Here is a 26,441-nt window from a genome sequence, read left to right on the forward strand (position 1 = left end):
AATTTTTTAAAATTTTTAAATTTTAAATAATTATATATATATATATATATATTTTTTTTATTATTATTATTATTTTTTTTTCGGAAAGCCAGAATGTTCTCAATTATTAGTGTCCCATGAAATGAGGTGGAGATATACTTATGGCCAAGCCCACAGCTGTAGCTCTTGTCATTTTCTTTAAATCTGTCATGCCCAACAACATGTGTTTTTTTTTTAGTATTTATAATTTTAAATATTTTTATTATACAATATAAAGAAATACAATGGAGGATAATATTTTCTTTGTCTCATCTATCGTGTTTATATTGCTATTTTTATCCGTCTCACACCTAATGTCATTTTTATTTTCTGAAAATTGATTACACATCTTAATTTTATTTTAAATTTTTAAATTTATATATACTTTTTTATTTTAATTAAATTAATTAGTTATCTTATTTTTAATTTATAATTATTTATATTATAGAATAATTATTTTTATTAATACATTTTTAATTATCTATTAATTATGCTTATTCTAATTCTTCGTGTCCACCGTAACTTAGACACTAAGGGGACGTTTAATATAGAGAATGAAGCTGCAAAAAAAAAAAAATGAGAATAAAGAATAATTGAATTGATTGAACATGAACAAATGATTGATCGGACAAAAAAGAGTTTTGACGAGTAGGAATTTATAAAAAAATATTTTAATGACTTTTCAAAAAATTATAAATTATATATAATATTTTGTAAAATTTTCTCTACTGTCGATTCTGTGTATCACACACACCCTAAGTGTGATGGAGGCAGTAGTATTTTTTTTGTATTTTTATTGTTTTTTATTGTTATATGTATTAATATTTTTAGAAATTGTGTAGAAATAAATATTAAGTGATACATTTCTGTTTATGTGTGTATACATACATATATATATATATATATTAAGTTTAATAGTGTCTATTAATAATAGTAATTTTTTAAAATAATATCATATTAAATATATATTTTATATGTCACATTAATAATTACTCAATTTTTTTTTTTTCTATATTCCAAAAAATCTTGATACTTGAGAACTCTAACCCCTATCTAAACTGAATCTGTATAATATAGATAGATAGATAGATAGATAATCATGGATTTTATTTATTTAATTATTTATTTAAATGTAGAAGAAATTTGTATATGGGGATCTACAAGAATTAATGACATATTATATGTAGCTGTCATAAGTGGTGGGATGTGATGTCCCTTTTGGAATTTGGGAAAAATACAAATAAATAGTAAAAATATTGAAAATACTTTTAAGGGTGTATATATCTTACTTCAATTTGATACTTATATTTCATTCATTATAAAATAGTAATATTCATACAGAAAATATTTGTTACAATATAATTTAGATTATTGTTATCAAATATACTCCTCTATCCATAAATTAATATCCTATTTTTTTATTTGAATAACTGTTATTCTATTTCTTTTTTGAAATACAAATTTTATATTTTTACTTTTAATTCATTTATTATTTTTAATTTCTCTTGTACGTCAATTCATAACAAGAAGACAATCACCTAAAGAACCGTGTAAATATACTTTAGGACAATAGAAATTGAACGTTATATTCTAATTTAATTTATAAATAAATAATATCTTATTATTTAGTCGTAAAATTCAACTTTCAACTATACTTTTTAATTTTCAATCAAACACACTTTAATTTTTAATTTGGTAGTTGATCTCATTGCCACATTTAGTCGTATTTGATACTACTTTTTTCTTGGCTTTCATCCACGTGAGATTTTAGTATTATTATTATTTATTTATTTAATCGTCAAATTTGTAAAATTTTGAAGTGAAAAAAAAAAAAAAAAAAAAAAAGACTTGGACCGTAATTTTATATTTTTATTTAATATATGCAATGGAGAGAAATTTAATTACCAGAGGGAAAATAAATGGGTTTTCATTTCTTGTAATTTTATTTTATTTTATTTTATTTTTTTACATGGTTTTTTTTGTAACTTTTTTACATGGTTTTTACATTTATGGTCTGAGGTTGTTCCCCACAGGAAAGACAGGAAGAAAAGAACAACATGATATTAAACAAATGGATCCAAAGAGACAAACAAATATATATATATATATATATGTTTTCGAAACTTGAAACTGCCCACTTCTTACAGGAATAATCAAATCTGTTTACAGAATACCAAGAAAAATAAATTTTCAAAAAATAAAATAAAAAATGAAAATCTATGTAATTAATCTTGCCAATTCTTACAGCCTCTTTCTTCCAAGAAAACTCCCTGTAAAAAAAAAAAAAAAAAAAAAAACCCACAAACTGCAATCAATTGGAGTGCCCAGAAAAGGTTTAAATCATTTTTTTTATATTATATTGTCCATTATTTATTTATTAATTATTATAACTGTTAAATCTTGAAAGTACAGTGAAATTAGTTCAAACAATAATTATTACCTGATTTCCCTTTCTTGGAAGATTTGTAGAATCCCAAGTGCTTCTTTGGTATGGATTCTTCCTGAAAAATAACAACAACAATATTTTTAAAAAAATATATTCACTATTCAATTTTTATAATTATTCAAAAACCTCTATAATTTTCATCTCAATTTAAAAAATAAAAATACTTTGTACCTCAAAATGTGAAAAGCCATAATCTTGATTATCATTATTTCCCACATTGCCCTAAAACCAATCCATTCAACAAAATATCAAATATATAATTACCAAATAATAATAATAATAATAATTAGAATTAGAATTACCTTTGAGAAATGGAAGAATGGAGAGGTAGCAGTGTCATGAGTTTCAATGTCATCAAAGGACAGGTTGTTCTTCTTCTTCTGATTTATTTTTTCATCACTACAACTGATTTTCTTTTTGGGTTTTCTAATTACATCATCAGAAGAAACATGGTTGTAATGATAATTACAATTATAATAATAATAATTATTATAATCACAACCATATTCTTGATTTTGAAAATGTGGGGAGGATGCATCAGACACCATTGACAGATCTTCATCTTCTTCGTCTTCATCTTCTTGATCATAATTCTCTTGAAGATTGATTTGATGACAATATCCATCCATGGAAGAAAACCCTAATTTGTGTTGTTGAAAATTGTCGGAATTCGAGACCTCATCAAAGTAGACAGTCCATCCAGATTCACACCCACTGCTGCATTCAGACAACCCTCCTGAAAAATCATCATCCATTTCTAAATCTAATAATTATATATATAAAATAAAATAGATTTATATGTGTATATATGTATATATATATATATACAGTATAAGATAATAATATGAGGATCAGTGATGGATGAATAATGGATAAGTAAAAACACTAGTGCTGTTGCTCCCTCTCTTTGTATCTCATATATATATATATATACCGATAAAAATTAATTAATTTGGAATTTTGAAAAATTTTAGAAACAACCAAAAGTTAAGGGTATAATTAAAGGGTATAGTATAATTATACTTATTTCGTCGGATAATAAAGTATCCATTTTTTTTATTTTAATCCGTCTCATATCAAAGTATTTATTTCCTTTTTTAATAACTGTACTATCTACCTAACATTACAAATACTCTTACAACTTACAATATATTACACAAATATCATTACTTTTATATCACACATACTAATAAGATTATTTTAGTCATTTCTACTTTATTCTTACTACATCCAAATATAATACTAATATTTTTAAAACTACGTGAAAAAAAATAGATATTTAGTTACGTGACAGAGGAAGTATAATACTTCATTGTATTTTTAGTAAAAATACAGTATTTTACTTATTACATGAAACTTCCTTTTAGTAAATTAAAGTACACAAAATCTTATTTGTGTAAAATTGATGTTTAATGGTAAACACGCCTAATTATATAATTTTTATAGAAATTAAAAAGGAAAATATTTTTTTTTAAACAAAAATATTAATAAATAATACTAAAAGTTTGAAAATGTGTATATTACAATATATATATATATATATATTGTAATTGTAATATATGGAGGTAGGAAGAATCAAAGGTGCCAGTTGTCCTGGTGGATAGGTTTGGCCATTCAAGACAAAAAACAAAAAATAGAGTTTTTAAAAACAATAATAATAATAATAATAATAATAATAATAATAAAAAGAATTAATTAGGCTCTAATTTTAAATTTTTAATTTGTTATTCTACTATTTATCAAAAGTTTTCTTTTCTAAGATTGCAAATCAAATATTTATATTTTGATTAATATATTATATAAAAATTAATATATTATTTAAAATGTTATATTAAATGCTATTTCAATTTAAAACTTACGGTTAAAAAAACATTCTTTTTAAAGATTTGATTTAACTTTTTTCCGTACAATTTTATTTTATTTTTTATAATTTTCAATAAAATATTGTATTTTTCTTGTAAAGTTTCACACACAAATATTAATTGTTTAAATATAAATAAAAATTTATCAATGTGTGTAGTTCTTAGTTCACACAACCATAATTTCAAAATCAAGAATTAAATTATGAAATGTGACTCAAAGTGATGAAATGAATAAATATAGGAAATTAATTGGGCTGTGAAATGAAATACTAACTCTATAATGATCAAAGTGCATTGGGATTCACATTATTAATTAATTAATTAATTAATAATAATAATTAAAAATAATTAAGCATAGAATATTTATTAATTTATTGAAAGTGGAGAAAATAATTTGGCTCAGTATTTTTACAGCCACTTTTGTCCCAAACTTTTTTTTGACTTCATCATAAAGGGCATTAAACTGCTGTCATTTTTTCTTCTAGCCTACAAATAGATAACTAGATGTACCAAAAGGCTTTTGTTTGGTTGTAAATTATAGATCCAATTTTTATTATTTAAAAAATAAAATAAGAAATTATTTAATGATATATGGTTTGTTGTGTTTAAATCGATGTATTTTTTATATTATGTATGAGAAACTGAGTTAGTAACATAAAATAATAATAATAATATATTGTATTGAATTGTTGATTTTTTATAAATGAATAAAAAATATTTTCTCTGTCTTAAACACTGTGCAATATTTGTGTTTGACACAAAAATTTAAGTAGAAAGTATTAAGTACGGTAATTTGAGATAATTTGGATATTAACTGATGTCATTAAAGAAATAAATGATTATTTGTTTTTTTTTTTTATTTGAGTGATGTGATGGGATAAAGTGAAGTATATATTAAGTTATGTATATAAATATTATTAATATTTCTAAATTTGGAAATATTACGGTGAGTTTGGGACAAATAAAAAAAAAATATTGTAGGATGATTGGGACGGATGGAATATATATTATATACATGGTATAAGAGAAGATATATATATATATATATATATTTGATATATTTATTTTTAATTAATATTGTAAGTAAATAATACCAAAAGTAATGTAAGTATATAAAAGGGGCTTAATTATTGAGTGATGAATTAATTAAAATAAATAAAATTAAATTAAAGAATGAATAATTGGGTTGTGTGCATTCATGTATTTAATGTGGGGTAGGTTAGATGGTGTGAAATTAAAGATGAATTTATTAATGCATGGAATGGAATGGGCCATCCAATATATATATATATATACATCTCATTAATTTTGCTAATTTTATTTGTGACATAATTTTTTATATAGTACTATAATTATATATATATGATAATTTTCTATTGGAATTGGTTTGTAGTTTGTATTATTTTTTTAGAAAAAATTGTAAATAGAAAAAATAAAATATTTCAAATTAAAATTTATAGCAAAAAATTTGAATAATATATGGTTTGTTCATTTTGTGTTTTTGGATGGATACATTTCTTTTATGTTGGATGTGAAAAGTTGTGTTTGTAATATCAAAAAATAATATTTTTTTATTGAATTATTAATTTTTTTGGGAGGGAATAAAATATATATTATACTTCTTCCATTCTAATTCAAAATATCATTTTTATATTTTTCATCCGTCAACTTCAAAGTATCTCTTCCTAAAAAATAATCACACTAATACCAAAATATCTTTAATTTTTACTTAAATTACACAATTAATTATTTTATACATAAAGTCTAAGAACAAAAATGTCAACAATTTCTTACATACTTTCATTAATGAATAAAATACTACTCCCTCCGTCTCATATAATATGAGTATATTACTGTAGACGCAGAAATTTAGATAAAGTATAATTAGTAAGTAATTAAGAAGTGTATTAGTAAAAATAATTATTGTATAGTAAAAATAATTATAGATTAAGATTAAGATAACTAAATAGTTTAATTAAAATTTTAAAAATTATAAAATTTAAAATGTGATTAAAGTGTATAATTATATCTAAAAAAAAGACAAATTATATAGGACGAAGGGAATATTATTTTTTAATTTATTATAAAACTCCAAAAGACACTACTAAATTACGACGAAAATAGTGTATTATATTAATATGTGTATATTTTATTTTTTAATAATATTTATAAAAAATGATTTTAAAATAATAATAATAATAAATACTAAGTGAACAATAATACACATGAAGGTCAGCTGAGGCCTAAGGGTACATATGATTATAGGCCCATCATGTGATTTCTGCTCACATTATGCTTATGTATATATATATATATATATATATTTAATTAATTCACCACAAATAGACTTTTTTTATATCACATCTGCACTTTTTTATCAATAAATATTTAGCCCTGTTTAGTTTTTTTTTTTTTTTTTTTTTTTTTGTTTATTATTATTTTTAATAATAATATTAATAGTAATAATAATAACAATATCCCACATGCATAAGATCCCTCCAAATATTTGGAGGTTAATTTATTACAACTAATGAGAAAACAAGACAATAAAATCTTGATAGTCAAAATAAATCCAAATATTTGCACTTTTTATGGCTAGATTTTTATTAAATATTTAAATTAAAATGATATATATATATGTATATGTATAGTTGAGTGAAGTGGTCCCTAATTTTTCACTTGCACATGCAAGCCCTTTAATTTGCAGCTCCCTACTTGCTACAAAATCCATTTTTCCAATTATTCCAATAAATATTGAATTTATATATATATATATATATGATTATGATATTTATGTAAGAAGAGAAGAGAAATTGATTAAATGAATTCATATTTGAATTTAAAATTTTAGTTTGAATAGTGATTGAATGTGATGTTTTGTAAAACAAAATAATACGCCTTCCCGTGACCTAAGAAGAATATTATTTATTTTTTGTAAGGAGATTTTTTAATATTAGTATTAAATTGATTTGTAGTTAAAAAAGATAATAACTCTATTAATATTGTATAATACATTGTAAGAATATTTATTATGTTAAATAGATAGTACAATTACTAAATTAAAAAATAATATATTTATTTTAGAACTGACAGAAATTAAAAAATGGTACATTTCTTATTGGATGAAAGAAATATATTTTTTTATTGAACCGTAACAACTGAATAATAAAGAAGCTCAAAATAAGATTTTGGTGCAATAATTTTGAAATAAATTTAAAGATGATATGACCATTGGTGTTTGGCTTGTAATTTTAAAAATAATTATTGAATGCCATATTTTAAATAGAGTTAATTTATAATAAGAATAATAATAATAATTTTAACCAAATTATTTTTAGTATCGACTACAATATGGGAAAAATAATGTTAAAAATAAAATAAATGTATTAAAAATAATTTGTGATAATGAAAAAAAAAAAAAAATTAATAGTGTGGGCTATAGGAAATGAAATTATATGTATATATACATTAATTAGTGAAGTATGGGCTTGGGTGATATGTACAATTCAATTCTCCCATTTGTCAAAATGACTATACCTACCTACCTTTCCAAACCTCACTTCACTACAAATCATCCTTTTTTTTTTTTTTTTTTTAATAAATATTTTAAGTCAAAAAATAATATTCTCTCCGTCTCAATACAATAGTCTTGTTTACCATTTTTGTCCGTCCCAAAACAATAGACTTATTTCCATAAATAACTATATCACCATAAAACTATCCATACCTTTTCATTTTTATTACACAATTGCTACGATTTTTTACACTAATACACTTACAAGGATAAAAAAGTTTTTTATCCATACTTTTTATCAACTACCAATATAATATCAATATTTCTTAAATCTCGTGTCCAATCCAATTAAAACTATATTTATGGGACTAATGGAGTATATATATATATATTTAAACTGCAATTGTTACTTAACAAAAAAAAAGTAAAATCAAATTAAAAAGAACAAAATCATACTACTCTATGAATTTTATTTATTATACACTATTTTTTTCAATCCTTAAAACATTATATCCTATCCAAATTAAACAAAGATTTAAAATTATATACTTTTTCCAATTCTTAATTCAATATATTTGTTTTCTTTTTGTAGTAGATTTAAAAAATAATATAGTAATATTTTATTAATCAATAAAAATATGGAAGATAATTTTTTAATATTTTTGTCATTTAAAATAAAAAAAAAAATTATAAACATAACATTACATATATACATAAAAAGGCAAATGACAAAAATATTAGAATTATCTTAGACACTTCTATTTATCCAAATGAATCAAAACTATCTTACACACTTACATAAATTGTAATCTTTTATTTATGTTTCGTTTAAATAAACGAATATTTTAAAAATATATTAATTTATTTTAATTAAATATATAATACTATATCCATCGTCTGCCTCTAAGGGTCATATTTATTTTTTGCGTCATTGTACTTAACATTATAAATATTTTTATATTTGTATAAATTTTTGTACAAATATCCTTCTAAGATACTAATGAAAGTATTTTTACAATTTTTTTCTTAATTTATATTATGTTTTAATATAATAATTAATATTTAAAAATCGACGCGCAAAAAGTAAATGAGACCCTTAAAATCGGATGAAGACAGTATTAGAATTCAATTTATAATTAAATACTCCCCCCGTCCCAATACAATAGTCTTGTTTACTAGTTTTGTCCGTCTCAAAATAATGGTCTCATTTTCATAAATAACCATACCACTATAAAACTACTCTTATTTTTTCATTAATATTACACAATTACCATTACTTTTTACACTAATACATTCACAAGGGCAAAAAAGTTATTTACCCCGTACTTTTTATCCACTACCAATATAATATCAATATTACTTAAATTTTGTGTCAAACACAACCCAAACTATAGTTTTGGGACGGAGGGAGTAATATTTATTATTCAAGAATAAAATTGAGCTTATAATTACATAATGGATGAAAATATACGAATTTATTTAATTGTGATTTGAAACTAAATATTATTTTTTATTTTTATTTAAATAATATTTAAATTTGATATTACATGAAAAAGATATAAAATAAATAGTATTAATTACTCCCTCCGTCCCACATACCGTGTCTATTACACCATAGACACAGTATTTTATGAGGGGTATAATTAGTAGATAATAAGAATATATTAATGAAAATAATTATCATATAATATAAATAATTATAAATTAAAATTAAGATAACTAATTAGTTTAATTAAAATTTAAAAAAAATAAAATTAAAAAGTTTAAAATGAGATTAAAGTGTGTAATTATTTTCCAAAAAATGAAAGTGATATGGTATGTGGGACAGACAAAAACGGCAATATGAACATGGTATATGGGACAGATAGAAATGACAATATGGACATGGTATGTGGGACAGAGGGAGTATAATTTAAAATTAAAATAAAAAAACAAAAAAAAACAAACGTCTATCCCATGACCGTGTCAGTATCAGCTGACAAAATATGCTGCAAGGCAAGCTGGTAAATTAATTAATGTAATAAATCTATATTTGGTGTTGTACTCATCAACCTTTTTCTTGCCCATTGCTGTCTAATTTAGTAAAAAATTATAATTAATAAAAAATTAGAGAATATATTAATAAAAATATTTATTGCACTATAATATAAATAATTATTATAAATTAAAATTAGAATAATTAATTAATTTAATTTAATTAAAAAAATTATAAAATATGATTAAAATGTATAATTATTTTTTAAAAATTAAATTAATTATATTGAGATAAACCGAAATAAATAGTACATACTTCATTTGTTTCGGAAAGATTGACACATTTAGTTTGTGACAGAATATTTAAAATAATTAGTTAATAACAATGATTTATAATAGTATTGTTTTTTATGTGAGTGATATTGGTTATAATTTTAAAATAAAAATTAATATGCTATATGATTAAAAATAACTTAGAATATGTATTTAAATATTTTAAAAATTATATTCCAATAAAATATATGTAATATAGTTAATATTATTTTATAAAGAATAAAATTTTATAAAATACAAATTAATAAAAAAATATTTATTTATTTATAATTAACATAAATTATTTTTATAAAAAATAGATAATTTTAAATGTAGGTAAAATTATTTGTTTATTTACGAGAGAGATAGAAATAACGAGATTTTAAATTAATTTAGATTTATTGAAGTATGTTTTAAATATTTGTATTTATTTATTTTTTTTTTTTTAAAGTTTTTGTTAGTTTAGAAATAGTAATAAAAATAAAAATGTTCGAAATGACAAATAAATATTGAATATAAAATTTTGATAATTTTTTTTATATAATATAAATTTATTATTTTTATTTTTTTAAAAAAAAGGGAACCGTAATGCAAATATATCCTCGGTTTTCAGTAACATAAATTTGAACCTGCAAATTTATATTAATATTGAATTAAAGAAGATCTGAGAGTAACCATAAATTAAACTTTAATTAGGTCAGAAGTAATTAATATATCTGACATTTTAATAAATATGAATCGCTTTAATAAATTCTGCAATTATTTTAAATTTACCTGTATCAATTAATTAATTAATTGATGTAAGTTCATTTAATTCTCAAAGGCTCTGAAATTAATTTAAAGCTTCAATTTATTTTTTTGTTAATTTATTTAATGTAATACCCTCTCTATTTAATTAATTATTATTGTGAAATTTAAGAGCAATATTTTACTCTGTCCCAGAAAATATGAGACTATCATGGTAGATACGAGAATTTAGGTAGAGTATAATTAGTAAATAATTAAAAAGTGTATTAGTAAAAATAATTATTATTTAATAAAAATAATTATAGATTAAGATTGAGATAAGTAAATAGCTTAATTAAAATTAAGAAAATTATAAAATCTGAAATTTAAAATGCGATTAAAGTACATAATTATATTTTCAAAAATAGAAAGGACAGGTTACGTGGGACCGACGAAAATAGAAAATATGGATAAATTATGTGGGACGGAGGAAGTATTATTTAAATCTTAAACTCAAAATCTAAAATACAAACAAAAATACCTATGAACTCGTAATCGTGAAATTATGACTTAAATCTTCGATGTCTTCAGATCTTATATGTCACACATTATTTGTTCAATGTGATTTGTCTTACCGTGAAATTATGACTTAAATCTTCGATGTCTTCAGATCTTATCTGTCACACATTATTTGTTCAATGTGATTTGTCTTACCGACTTAATTTGCAGATTATAAGTTTGCCCATAAAGTTATCCAGTATAATAACGATTATGAATTTTTACGTTATAATAATAATAATAATAAGATTTAAAAATATTTCAAATTAAAAAAAGAAAAAGAAAAAAGAAATAGAAGTGTCAAAGAAGTGAGGTGGAGCCGCACTTAAACCTTTCGAAGTTGAGTTTCTATCAAGTGCCCACACGTGCGCTGTTCCCACCCCACGTGCCTCAGATTTTTGTCCCCATATTATTGTTGTCGGTATTATTATTATTATTATTATTATTATTATTATTAATTTGAAACGAAATTAAAACCCAAGATTATCTCAATTCTTCACACAATCTTCTTACCGATAATATATATACATAAAACAAAATAAAATACAAGTATATATAATGGTCAACGAAATAAAATAAATAATAAGGTTGGGGTGGGGTGGGGTGGGGTTAGGGCAATTAAATAAGAAGCACGATTGCTTGTCGTTACCATGTAACAAATTACAACTCAGCGGGCCCTTTACCCTATCACAATTTGCATTATACTTTATCGGTCTGGCATTTAAGAGTTATAATTACTTTTTGCATTTTTATATTTAATATTAAAAATATTTTTATACTTATATAATTTTTTATACAAATATCATTTTACTAGTATTATAAGACATTAATTGAAATATTTTTGCAATTTTTTCTTAATAATTAATATTCAAATATCACCACACAAAAAATAAATAGAACCTTTAAACTCGGATGAAGATAATAATATTTAAAAAAAAATGATGTTAAAAATATAAAAATACTAACGATTATTATTCATTAAAATATGAATAATAAAATTATATAACGGATAATTAAAAAATGAAATGTAACATAAATATAACCAACTAAATGAAGTATTTAATTAATTTGACTACCCATTTTATTTTATACATATATATATATATATATATATCTATATTATTTTGGGCCCTGGCCTGGGCTGTTTGTTTAGTCCAAATATCCCATCAACAATTGAAATTCCAAAATCATGTCTATCTCTACAGACCAAACTTGTTCTTGTCAGGGCCAACCCATACATATATTTATTTAATTTATTTGTAATTTATACATCAATCTTTTAGTGGTTATTAAATCTGTCAATATTTATTTTCCTTAGAAATTTCATATTTTATATGAATAATTTTAATCAAAATACTTCAATTATTTTATTTTAAAAATATTAAAATAAACAATTACAGTCAAGGTTCTATTAATATAGTGCAGTGTTTGTTATTTATTATGTATGCGTGTGTTTTTTCTATTTTATTTTTAATTAAAAAATATTTAATAAATAAATTTTAATTTAAAATATTGCATTCACCAAAAAACAATAAAAAATAAAAAATAAAAAATTGTTGGATGATACTTAATTATGTGATATATGTATGACTGATTAAACATAAGTAGTGTGTTGTTATACTCCATGTAAAATTACATAAGTTTATTTGCACACGGTATTTGTACTATTTCCATCCGTCGTTCGTATTTATCTTTTGTGTCATTATATTTATAATTAAAAATATTTTTAAATTTGTATAATTTTTTATACAAATGTCATTTTATTAGTATTATAAGACATTAATGAAAGTATTTTTGTAATTTTTTTCTTAATTTGTAGTACATTTTAATATAATAATTAATATTCAAATATCAATACGCAAAAACTAAATGAGACCCTTAGAACCGAACGAAAATAGTACATTTTAATAATAAAAGAAATAGGTAGAAAGTAAAATTAAAATATTATAGAAATTTTATTAAAATAGTAATAACAAAGAGTTAGGTGATTAGAAAATATAATAATAAATTAATTATTATTAGTTAAAATAATAAAAAAAATTATAGATGATTATTATTCATTATTTTTATATTATCTACGTCAATTCAATTCAATTATATCCCATCAGTGTTTTTAGATGAATTAATTTTTATTTTTTTTGTATTGTATGAAAAATTGTGTTGATAATATAAAAAATAATATTTTGTATTGAATGTTGAATTTTTATGAATGAATAATACTCCCTCCGTCCGCTTATAAAGTTTACATGTATCTATTTTGGGACGTCCAATTACAAAGTTTACATTTCATTAAATACCATACTTTTTTCCACAAATACCCTTACTTTACATCGTATCATTACTTTTATACCAAAAGACAAGGGCAAAAATATTATTACACTACTTTTAACTACTCACTATAATTAAAATACTATTATTTTTAAATACTGCGCCAAAAGTAAATGTAACCCTTGTAAATATTATTAAAATACTATTATTACTCCCTCCTACTAGAGGGAATATATTAATATATATATATTTATATAAAAGTAGAGGGAATATATTAATATATATATATATTTATATTTTTTAATAATATTTACAGAGAATTGTTCCATTAAAAAATACTTTAAACATCCTTCGTATATTTCACCTAAAAAAAATTTGAAAGCAAAATACAAAACAAACCCACCCACAGTTGATTGTTGGTACGATATTATGAATACAAATTTAAATTTTAATAAAAAATAAAAATAAATTTAAATTAGTATTTTTTAAAAAAATAATAAAAATCATTCAAAACCCCACCCTACCCTGCCCTAAACAAACAAAAAATTGTTAGAAAATAGAGAAGTGCAGAGCAGTAAAGTGAAGTTGAGTGGTTGGCAGCAGCTTTGGGAAGTTGTTTTGAAACCGCAATTGGCCACCAGAGTAGGCGCGCTTTAAAGTGTTTGACACTTTTACCCCTATCAAACAGCGCTTTTTCCAACTCATGCCACGTGTCTGACACGTGTTCACACTGCATTTAATTGACAGTACCAACGCTCGTATTCACAAGCTGCATTTGTGTTCCTAATTTATATTTTTATTTGAAATTGAAATAGTAAAAAAATTTTGAAATTAAAATAATTTTATAATAAGGTATGAGTAGTCGTTGATTTCATATTTTAAACATAAATTATTTTTTTTTATAATATAAAATTTAGAAAGTAAAAATTTAATATAATATTTTTTAAGAAAAAAATTTGATAAATAATAAAAATAGGATGAAGTTTGGTAAGAGAACACTACTGAAATTTTTATTTTTGAATTTTTCTTGTATTGTGTGTCGTATGATTCTTTTGGCTGAAATTTCTAAATTTTATTATTTAAATTTTATGTTTTTTTTTTAAATATTTTGTTTATATAAAATATTATATTAATTTCAAATTTAAGCAAAAATTTCTCAAATCAAATGAAAAAATATTTTTGGGGCTATATATATATATATTAATATTTAAAATTAATATATTACCTCCGTCCCGCAAAAAAGTAATATTTGTTTTTTTATATAAATTTTTTTGTATTAGTATTATATTGATTTATAGTGAAGAAGACAAAAATACCTCTATTAGATTAGATTGTATAATAAAAAAGTAATAATATTTGTGTAATATATTGAAAATTGTAAGGATATTAATTATGTTATATAGTAGTACAATTAATAAACTAACAAATAATATTATTTTTTTTTATGAACAAAAAATGAAAAATGGTAATGGAGTATAAAATATAACTAGATGGATTAATTCCAAATTAAAAGAATAATGAAAAGTAAACTACACTCCTAATATGTATAATTATTAACTTATGCATCATTTTAAAAATTATGCCTATTTATTAATGTAAATAATTATAAATTGTGTTGGGTAGTATATATAATGACTAAACTTTTTTTTTTTTTAAAAAAAAACAAATAATTTCAAATTTTAAATAATTTAAATAAATAAATAATACTCTCTCTGTCCCGGTGCAAGGTTGTCGTTTACTTTTTGAACGTAGACTTTTTAATATTAGTATTATAATGGGTTGTAGTGAAAAAGACGAAGATGCCCCTATTAGCATTGTGTAATATAAAAGTAATGACATTTGTGTAATATAGTGTAAGTTGGAAGGGTATTTATTATGTTAGGTAGGTAGTACAATTACTAAATTAGGAAATGGTAACCTTGTTTTGAGACGGACGAAAATAGAAAATGACAACATTTCAATGGGACGGAGAGAATATAAACTTTTATTTAAGTTTTTTATATAAATAATATTTAATAAAATATTTTATCAAAAATATTTTTTACTTTTTAAAAAAAGTATAGAGTACACATAATAAATTTTAAGAATATAAGTCAAATAAACACATTTTATTCATAATCAAAATCAAGTCAAATACATACAGTCCCTAAGGAATATCTTGAGGTAATGGGGTAGACTCAAATGCCATGGTTCCTTATTATTAATAAAATAAAATAAAATAAAAAACCCCTTTACATTTCCTACATATAAGTTGTACGATATTCAAATCAACATATGTATTTACTTATATTTTTAAATTTATTTATAGTTATTTGTAAAAATAAAAAAATTTTCTTTAAAAAAAAAATCTCATATTTAAAACATTATAATAAAAACTTATTTATTTATTTTGAATATTTTAAATATCAATGAAAATATTTTATCTTTTAATAAATTATATAACAACCTATGAGTTTCTCCGCACTTAATTCTCTCTTCGTTCTTTTTTCTTTTTTTTTTTCCCTAAAAAATTTGTATAAAATGTTGTGAATTTTGAGAATTTGAAGTTTAAATAACCATTTTTTTTCTTTTTATACTTTGACTATTTTTTCTAGAAATATTTGTCTAAAATATTAAAAATTTGAAGAATTTAAAGTTTAAATAACTTTCTTCTTTCTTTTTATTAACGGACTATTTTTTCTAAAAAATATTTGCCTAAAATATTGAAAATTTTGAGGAATTTGGAGTTTAAATAACCATCTTCTTCTATTTTATTCTTTGACCGCTGTTTGTTTTTTTTTTTTAGAAAAATTTGTCATATTGAGAATCTCGATAAATTTGGAGTTTAAATAACCTTCTTCTTTCATTTTTATTTTTTGACTGTTTTTTTCTTTAACAAATCTATCTAAAATACTGAGAATATGAGGAATTTGAAATTTAAATAACTATTTTCTTCCGTTTTATTCTCTGAATGTTTTATTTTAGAAAATTTTTTCACTTCTCTTACTACTTTTTACACAAAAATATTCCACATTGAAAATTTTTAGAAATTTGGAGTTTAAGTAATCTTCTTCTTCCTTTTTATCCTCTAGCGGTTTTTTTTTTTTGAAAAATCTACCTAGAAATTTGAGAATTGTAAGCAATTTATAGTTAATTTGTCACATTGAGAAATTTGAGAGATATGGAGTTTTATTAATCTTCTGCTTCATTTATATTCTCTGACTGTTTTTTCAGAAAAATATCCTATTGAGAATGGTAATAAATTTGGAGTTAATCTGCCACATTGACAATTTTGAGGAGTTTAAATAACATTATGTTTATTTTTTTTTATCATCTGTCTGTTCAGAAAAATCTACCTAAAAAGTTGACAATTGTAAAAAACTTGAAGTTAATCTGTCACATTGAGAAATTTGAGGGACACGGAGTTTTAGTAACCTTCTGCTTCCTTTTTATTCTCTGACTGTTTTTTTCCAGAAAAATGTGCTTAAAATATTGAGAATTGTAAGAAATTGTAGTTAATCTGCCACATTGAGAATTTTGAGGAGTTTCAATAACATTCTGCTTATTTTTTATCTTTTGACTGTTCAGAAAAATCTGCTTAGAATGTTGACAATTGTAAGCAATTTGAAGTTAATCTATCACATTGAGAAGTTTGAGGAATATGGAATTTTAGTACCTTCTGTTTTCTTTTTATCCTCTGACCGCTCTTTTCAGAAAAATGTGCCTAAAATATTGAGAATTATAAAAAATTTGAAGTTAATCTGCCACATTGAGAATTTTGAGTAGCTTAAATAACATCCTGCTTATTTTTTATCCTCTGATTGTTCAGAAAAATTTGTTTAGAACGATCACAATGGTAAAGAATATGGAGTTATTTTTTTATTTTTTATTTTTATTCTCTTGACTATTTTTTTTTTTTTGAAAATTCTAACTAGAATATTGAGAATTTTGAGGAGGTTAAAGTTTAAATAACCTTCTTCTTCCTTATTATTTTTTAACTAGTGGAATACCCATGGTGAAATCAACGAAAAAAATTATAATCATATTTTTATATTTAATAGTAATTTTTCCATCCAATTATAAAATAAATATTTAATTTTGTAGTATTTTACTTTTATTTCTTAATTGAATATAAGATTAGTATTATTATTTAAAATAAGTTTGAATACAAAATAAATTACATTTTAAAGTTTTAACATAATTTTTTTTATATCTTCATTATAATAGTAATTACAAATAAAAATTATTTATCAATATATACGTTGTAATTTTAGAATAAATTTAAAACCTAAGTCTATGCTTTTTCTTAAACATATATATGTATTTACATAGTTATTTTTAAAATTACTAAAATATATGCATTTACCTTTAGATAATACTATATATTTATTTTAAATTTATTTTATCATTTTAAAAAACAAATATATTAAAAATTAATTAATAAATAATATATCCAAAATTTACACAACCGCCGTCTTTCCACTAAATATCATACAATAAATTAAGAAATAAAAATATATCATCTAACAAGACTCTACCGAACAAATTTCTCATTCTACTGCTTAAAAAACAAAAGAAAAACAAACAAAATCTTCACTACACCCATAACAACAATTTTAACACATCTTCTGATTTGAGCGGCTGCCGCCGGATCTTTTGCAAGTTCGAACTAAAAACATCATCATCATCTATCATCATCCATTAATTCTCGGCCAAACACATGCACCAAATAGAGTCGGCATCAGGCCACCTCTGCAGACACCAACATCAGCCACGACTGTTCGAACACAAACTTTTCTTGAAAGAAATATGTAATATAAATTTATGATTTACATTATATATTTGGAATAAAATATACAATATAACTAAAATAATTTAATGTTAAAACAACAATTTAATTTATTATGAATAAAATCAATAAAAAATATATAAAAACTATACGTATATTTGGATGTGTTTAGAATTTGATTGATTATGAAAATAAAATTATTATTCATATACATATAACAATTTATGTTTTTTACAACTTACGGAATAAAATATTGGATTATTATTTTAGGGATTATTCTTTCTACAAATTATTTTTGATTAAATATGAAGATATCTCTAAATTTATGAAATAATTAATTTATACACAAATTCATTGGATAATTCATCAATAAAAAAATTATTCAAAAACTCAAAATTAAAAAATTTACTTTAAAAAAAAAACAGACTCTGCTCCTGGTTTTTATGGTAGAAAAATTTTGACTTCTACAATAAAATAAAAAATAGGGTAAAAAATTATACAAAAATTCAAAAAAATATAATTAATTAAAATAAATTAAAAAAAAGTAAAATTTATTGAAAAACTTAGATTTAATAAAAATCTTACTTCAAGAAGACGACTTCTGCTCCTGCTCCCGGTGGCAATTTTTTCCAATAGAAAATTTTGTTTTCTACCATAAAAAAAGGCTAAAAAATTATACAAAAATTCAAAAAAAAAATATAATTAATAAAAATGAGTATGAATAAAATAACCGAAAAATATAAGAACTTGAAGAAGAAGTAAAAGTTTGTATTGCTTCTGCCATAAATTAAATTTTTAAAAAACAACAACATCCTGTAAAACTTGCCCGTAGAAATCTTCTTTTCTGACGGCAATCTTCTCTAATACAAAAGAGATTGGTTTTTTTTTTTTTTTTTTTGTTTTCTAAAAAGATATGTGTACAATGTTGTGAAAATGAGAATTTTGAGAAATTTTGAGTTTAAGTATTTTTGTTTTTTTGATTGTTTTTTCTAAAATCTTTTATCAAGAATGTAAATTTTTTTTAAGGAATAACTATTAAGGGGTTAGAGGCAGCTGTCCTAATCTCACAAAAAAGTTTTTTTTTTACGTATAAAAAAAAAATTATATCGTTATAATTAAATGTCTCTTCAACCACAAGTTATGATATTTCTTTTTTTTTTTATTTCTACTTTTTATCTTTCTTTCATTTTATTTATTTTCCTTCATTTTCTTCACCTCAATGTCGCTGCGTTTGGGGATCAAAGAAGATGGTGTCAGATCGATGAAAATGAACTAGCACCCAGTCCCCACAAGAATTCAGAAACTGATTTTGCCACTATCAATAGGGAAAGACAACACAACATATGATGAGTCGGAGAAGAAGCATAAGCCACAGCGGGTGGAAAAAAATGGGTGTGAAGATACACACCCATGAGTTTGGTTTATGAGATTTTATTTTACTAAGGATTAGATTTTAATTTTAAAAAGAATTTGAGATTTTGTTTTCATTTAGATATAGAGATTTGGTTTTTTATTTTCTAATTTTGATGGATACAATAATAAATATGTTGATTTGATAGTTTTAAAATTGTTTATATTTATTATATATGCATATACGTGTAAGATGATGAAAATAATAATTAACTATTACGTTGAAGTAGAAAATATTTATAATTTAGAAAAAAATATTATAAGAAAATTGGAGAGAAATATGATTTAAGTACACTACAAGTCATGAAGAATCTAATACACGCATGGTAAATAATGAATAACATAATATCTCGATAACATATATTTTTAGGTTTTTCACCATGGGCATATGGAGATTGTGTCAGATTTTTGTGAAATAATAATTCAAAACAGAATTATACAAATAATAATGCACAAACATGCGAGGAAATTAATGTATGACTACAAATGTGTGATGTGTTTCCATAAAATTGTCTACATACGGATTTTCCGCCTACAAAATACCTAGTAAGTTTTTAAAAAAAAGAAAACAAAGGGTCTGTTTCTTTGAATTTGATCTGAAAAAATTTAATTTAGATTTTGTATTTGAATAATATTTTATAAAATATTTTGAGAAATAAAAATATTTTTTTTTTCAAAAAATACAAAATTCAAATAGAAAAATTTGAAGAAATTAGAATCTCACCGCTCTCTTTTTCTTTCTCACTCTCAATATTAGATTTTTTTTTTTTTTATTGAATGTGTTTTTTTTATTTTTTTTTTTCTCTGGCAATTGAATGTGTTTTTTTTTTTTTTTCCAGGCAAAATGCTTATATGCACAATCATTATATGATTGATACTTACTCAAAAACTAAAGAGTATATATTTAAAGTTTAAATTAATTTTTATCTTTTTTATATCAAACATCCGATATACCACGTATATGATCTGACCGTGTAGATCAAATCAGTGTCGATCCTTTAAAATTAAAAGTATCATATTTAGTACATAAAATCAAAATTTTATTTTACATTTTATTTTATATTTTTCCCAAACAAAACCAAAACTCCACGAATGTGTTTGTTTGTGGTTTGGACTTTGCATTTTATTTTACATAATATATTTTTTAATTTGAGTAATTATATAATGTGATATAAATAAATTTTGTTAAAATTCTTTGAATGTATACATTTCAATATAATATTTTATTTTTTTACTAGATTAAAAAAAATACTAATATTTTATTAATTAATAAAAATATGTAAAGGTACTTTAATTATTTTTGTCTTGAAAAATACAGAGAAAATGAATACTTATATAAAAATTAGAATTATTTTGATATTTATATATGAATTACATTAAAAAATTAATACTTTTAAATAAAACAGATAAAAAAATAGTAAAAATAATATATTAAGTTCGAACAAAGGGAGTATAAAAATAAAAAAATATATATTCAATTTTATGTTTTTAGAAAAAAATTAATAAATAGTAAATATGTAAAAATATCTCCAAATAACACATCCCAAAATAAGTATACATAGCAGCAGTTTAATATTGTATTATATAAAAATAAATTATATAAAATTTATATATTATGATGTGTTGTATATATATGTTTATTCAGTTAAACTTAATAATTTATTATATTATGAAATTTTATGATGTGTAGACAAAATATGTACTGTGAAGCATATATTACTCGTCTTATCAATTTACGTTGATTGAGTGCTGACAATCGCCACACAATCCGAAGGAAATATATATCGTTCAAATGGTAGAGCACTTCCTTTAAATGCAAGAGGTCCGATCTTTGATCCACACATTCTTTTGGGTGTTTCTGTTAATAGAAACCAACAAAAAGTAACAAGAATTTAAAATTTCTCCAATATTAACAACACTAAATCAAAAATTCAATCATAAAATCAACGTCGAAAGAATATTCAAATCATTGATTTTAGAGATAAATAAATAATAGCAAAAACAAAACATCAACGTACCAAAAGCTGACGACAAGGTCTTTGGGCGGAGCTGAACAAATATACCAAAAACAAGGAAGACAATGATAAAGAAGGCTTGAGGCGATGCCATTGTTGACGAGTTCTTTGTTTGGAGGAGAACAATTCTTGCTATGGTTGAATAAATTGTTCCATAGTCCAAAATGAGATTCACAATTATTAATTTGAAAATATAGTAGTTTTTAGGTTGATTTATAAATTTTAAAATAATAATAATAATAATAAACACTATCACCATATGTCAATCCCCATTTGGCTGGAATCGAGGAACCGTAATTGTTTTGGGGCCAATAATTATAACCACTGTGTGATGATATCATTGACAGATAAGAGCATAATTATTAAGAAGTTAGGGGGCAGCTGTCTCAATCTCTCAATAAAGTATCTTTACATGCAAAAAAATTATATAGTTATGATTAAATGTCCTTTCAATTACAAGTTATGATATTTTTTCTTCTTCTTTTCTTCGTATATTTATTTTTTTCTTCTTTTTCTTCATCCAGTCCACTGTTGCTGTTGCGTTCAGGGATAAAAAAAGATGGTCTCGGATCGATGAAAATGAACCAGCTCCAGCCCCCCCCACAGAATTTAGAAACTGGTTTCGCCACTGTCAACAGGGAAAAAAAACACACCATATGACAAGTTTGAGTAGAAGCAGAAGGCACATCCGGTGAAAGAAAATGGGTGTAAATATACACATGCATGAGTGAATGAAGGTGACATTGTGGTCTGTTTATTTGAGTTTGGTTTATGAATTTATTTGACTATGGATTAGATTTTAATATAAAAAGAATTTGAGATTTTGTTTTCATTTGAATCTAGAGATTTGATTTTGATTTTCTAATTTTGATGAATATCGATAATAAATATGTTGATTTGATAGTTTTAAAATTGTTTATTTTTATTATATACATATGTGCATGGCGATAATGAAAATAATAATTGACTATTATGTTGAAGTAGGAAATATTTCTAACTTTTTTTTAAAAAAACATTGTAAGAAAATTTTATAGAAATGTGATTTAAGTTCACTACAAGTCAAATATACATATGGTAAATAATGAATAAAATGATATCTACATAACATATATTTTTAGGTTTTTCATCATGGACATGTGGGGATCTTGTCAGATTTCTATGAAATAATAGTCCAAAACAGAATTATACAAATATTAATGTATTATACAAATATTAATGTACAGATATGCGAGAAAAATGACATATGACTACAAATATGGGGTGAAATGATGTAGTCAACGAATCTATTTTACAATAAATACTAAGTGTGTTTGTTCGGGCTTGCAGACCATAGAATTGTCTATATACGGGTCTCTTGCCTACAAATACATACACAGTAAATTTGTAAAAACAAAAACACAAATGTCTATTTCTTTGGGTTTGATTTGAAAAAAATTGATTTAAATTGTGCATTTAAATAATATTTAATGAAATATTTTATAAAAAAAATATTTTTAATTAAAAAATATAAAATTCAAATAGTAAAATTTAGAAAAACTGAAATAAATATTTCTTGCCCCCACTCTCTTAGTACACTTTTCATCATTTATTTTAAGCACATAACTAAATTATGTAGAACAAAAAAAAACCATCTTCTTTATATTTGTTTTGTGACTCTAGACAGTTTTTTTTGTTTTAAATATGTTACATTGACAATTTTGAGAAATTTGGAGTTCTAAGTAATTATCTTCTTCCTTTTTATTCTCTGATTTTGACTTTATTTTTTCTTTTTTTAAATTGTTTTTTTTTTTCTAGAAATATTTGTCTTGAATATGATAAAATGAGAATTTTGAAAAATTTAAAGTTTACTTAATTTTCTTCTTTTTTCTGATTAATTTTTCTAGAAACATCTGTCAAGAATGTAAAATATTTAGAGGAGTCGAGTTTAAATTTTTTAATTTAAATTTTAATTTGTATAATACTTTAATATGATGTGAATAAATAATATATTTTTATTAAAACTATAAACAAAACAAGAGTGATTTTAATTTGAAATCAAAATTAAATCCACTATTTATAATTTAGTTTTTCAATTTAATATTGTTAATATTTGAGAATTTTCAATATCAGTTAACATTTTTAAATTTAGGTCAAATTTTTTTTTTCCATTTAATATTGTTAAATTTAGGATTAGTTTTTAATTTGTAGAATCCTCATATAGTAAATAATTTTTTTTTTAATAAATCTTGATATTTTATACTTTATCTAGTATTGTCGATGTAATTCTGTTTAGTATATATGATATTGTAAGATTTTAATACAAGTACGCATGATAATATTTGGGTGTGGATTGTTTAATAAGTAAGTAAACACACATTATACATAAAATTACTTAGGGTGTGTTTGTTCGGGGGATTGAATTTTAAATCCATTATTTATCTTATTTTTTTCTCCAAAAAATATCAAATTAAACACCTATTTTTTATTTTTTATATTATATTAAAAATCAATTCAACATTCAAAATATTACATCAATACCTATTTATATCACATCATACAACTATTCAAATTCAAAAGTTTTACTATTCAAATTCCAACTCAAAATCAAAACCCCCGAACAAACACACCCCCAGTGAAAAGTTATAAATGCTAGAGAATTATTAAATTCTCTATTCTCATAAATATTTAAATTCTCTATTCTCGTAAATTTAACATTATTAAATTAAAAATTTTAAACCTCAAGTCAACAAAAAAAACGAAAAAAAAAAAAAAAGAAAGTGAAGGAAATATAGGTCAAATGGTAGAGCATTCCTTTTACACGTGAGAAACCAATAATCAAAACAGTATTCTGTTTCCGCGTCACTTGTTATAAGTCTTTGATTTTTATATTAAAATTGAAGTAATAATTTTGATTTGAAATTAAAAAGCATATTTTCAATTAATTTATATTAATTATAAATTAATAAATATTTATATTATATAAAATTTTATTCTTTGTAAAATAATATTAATATTTTATAGTATATTTTATTAATATACAATTAAAAATCCTTTTATCATCATTTATGTGTATTCAAATAAAAAATACTTTACGCTTTTTATTTTTAGTAAAAGTATTTTACAATTACATATGAAAATAATTTTTATTTTATTATCTTTATTCTTTTAATCCCGCTAAAACTTAGGAGTAAAATACATTTTATGCTACTCTATTATACTATATATGTATAAAGTACTATATACCTAAATCTACCTACAAAATCAAAAAAATACCTTTCATTCAAAGGAAAAAAATAGTTACATTTTTTAAAATTATAATTATACTATCTCCATTCCAAACAATATGCAATATTTTTTTTTTTGTTTGTCCTAAACTCACTGTAACATTTTCGAATTTAGAAATAATTAATTATATTTTTATATATATTTATACACTTCACTTTATCTCATCACATCACTCAAATAAAATTAATAAATATGTATTTCTCTCTTAAATCACATCATTTAATCTTTAAATTATCTCAACTTACCTACTTAATACTACTCACCTAAATTCTCGTGCCGAATTCAAATATTGTACGGTATTTGAAACAGATGGAGTATTATACTTAAGATATTAAATAAATAAATCACATTTAACTCAATATTTAATTTAAATTTAAACCGATAATAAAACAAAAACATATGTTGTCAAAAAACAATCAGGGCCGTGATGGACTGACAGGCGGATCTAGACATGCAACGAACGTAGGAATAGTGACGTTGGCGAGAGGAATAGTGACATGCAACAAAAACTAGCGAAAGAAATATAGCTCAAATGGTAGAGCACTCTCTTTACATGCGGGAGATACGAGGTTAGATCCTTATGTTTTCTTTGATTCAAAAAATTCAATCACAAAATCGACGACGAGAGAATTCTCACCACTACGTGATTATATCATGATAGGGGTATCACTATTAAGAGATTATGAGGAAATTGTCCTAATTCAACAAAAAAGTATTTACGTGTCAAAAAAAATTATGTCACTATTAATTGTCCCTTCAACCACAACATATGACATTTGTTTTGCTTTTATTTTTTTTTCTTTTTTTTCATTTTATTTATTTTCCTTCTTTTTATTTACCCAATGTTGATGCTGTGTTTCGGAATCAAACAAAATAGTGTCAAATAGATAAAATGAACAAGCATTCTGTCTCTCACAGAATTCAAAACTGATTCAATATTGCTACTGTGTTCAGGAATCAAACAAAATAGTGTCAGATAGATAAAATGAACAAATATTCTGTCATTTACAGAATTCAAAACTGATTCTCCAGTCCTTAATTTTTTAAAATCAAAAGTTTTTGGACATGTATTGTGTGATTAAGTAATATATTTATATTAAAAATATGAAAATTGAAATAATAAGTTTGATTTGAAATTGAAATTGAAAATCATATTTTCAATTATTTTAAAAAACTAATATATATTTATCATAAATAAAAAAAATGTATATTATATAAAATTTTATTTTTTGTAAAATAATATTAATATCTTATAGTATATTTTATTAAATTCAAATTTCAAAATATCTTTATTATCATTTATATC

General features: G+C 22.3%; 1 protein-coding gene across 1 annotated transcript; it reads right to left on the minus strand.

Annotated features, from left to right (window-relative positions):
• Window positions 1-2,059: 2,059 nt before the first annotated feature.
• On the minus strand, window positions 2,060-3,366 carry LOC127264443 (protein SOB FIVE-LIKE 5-like). Its single transcript, XM_051293980.1, has 4 exons — window positions 2,767-3,366; window positions 2,636-2,686; window positions 2,459-2,519; window positions 2,060-2,288 (listed from the first exon to the last, which is right to left on the minus strand). The coding sequence occupies exons 1-4, from the start codon at window positions 3,217-3,219 to the stop codon at window positions 2,260-2,262; spliced, it is 594 nt and encodes a 197-aa protein (XP_051149937.1). The 5' UTR covers window positions 3,220-3,366; the 3' UTR covers window positions 2,060-2,259.
• Window positions 3,367-26,441: the final 23,075 nt, after the last annotated feature.

The sequence above is a fragment of the Andrographis paniculata genome, unplaced genomic scaffold, assembly GCF_009805555.1.
Source record: "Andrographis paniculata isolate CXL003 unplaced genomic scaffold, ASM980555v1 Contig70END, whole genome shotgun sequence".
NCBI classification, from domain to species: Eukaryota; Viridiplantae; Streptophyta; class Magnoliopsida; order Lamiales; family Acanthaceae; genus Andrographis; species Andrographis paniculata.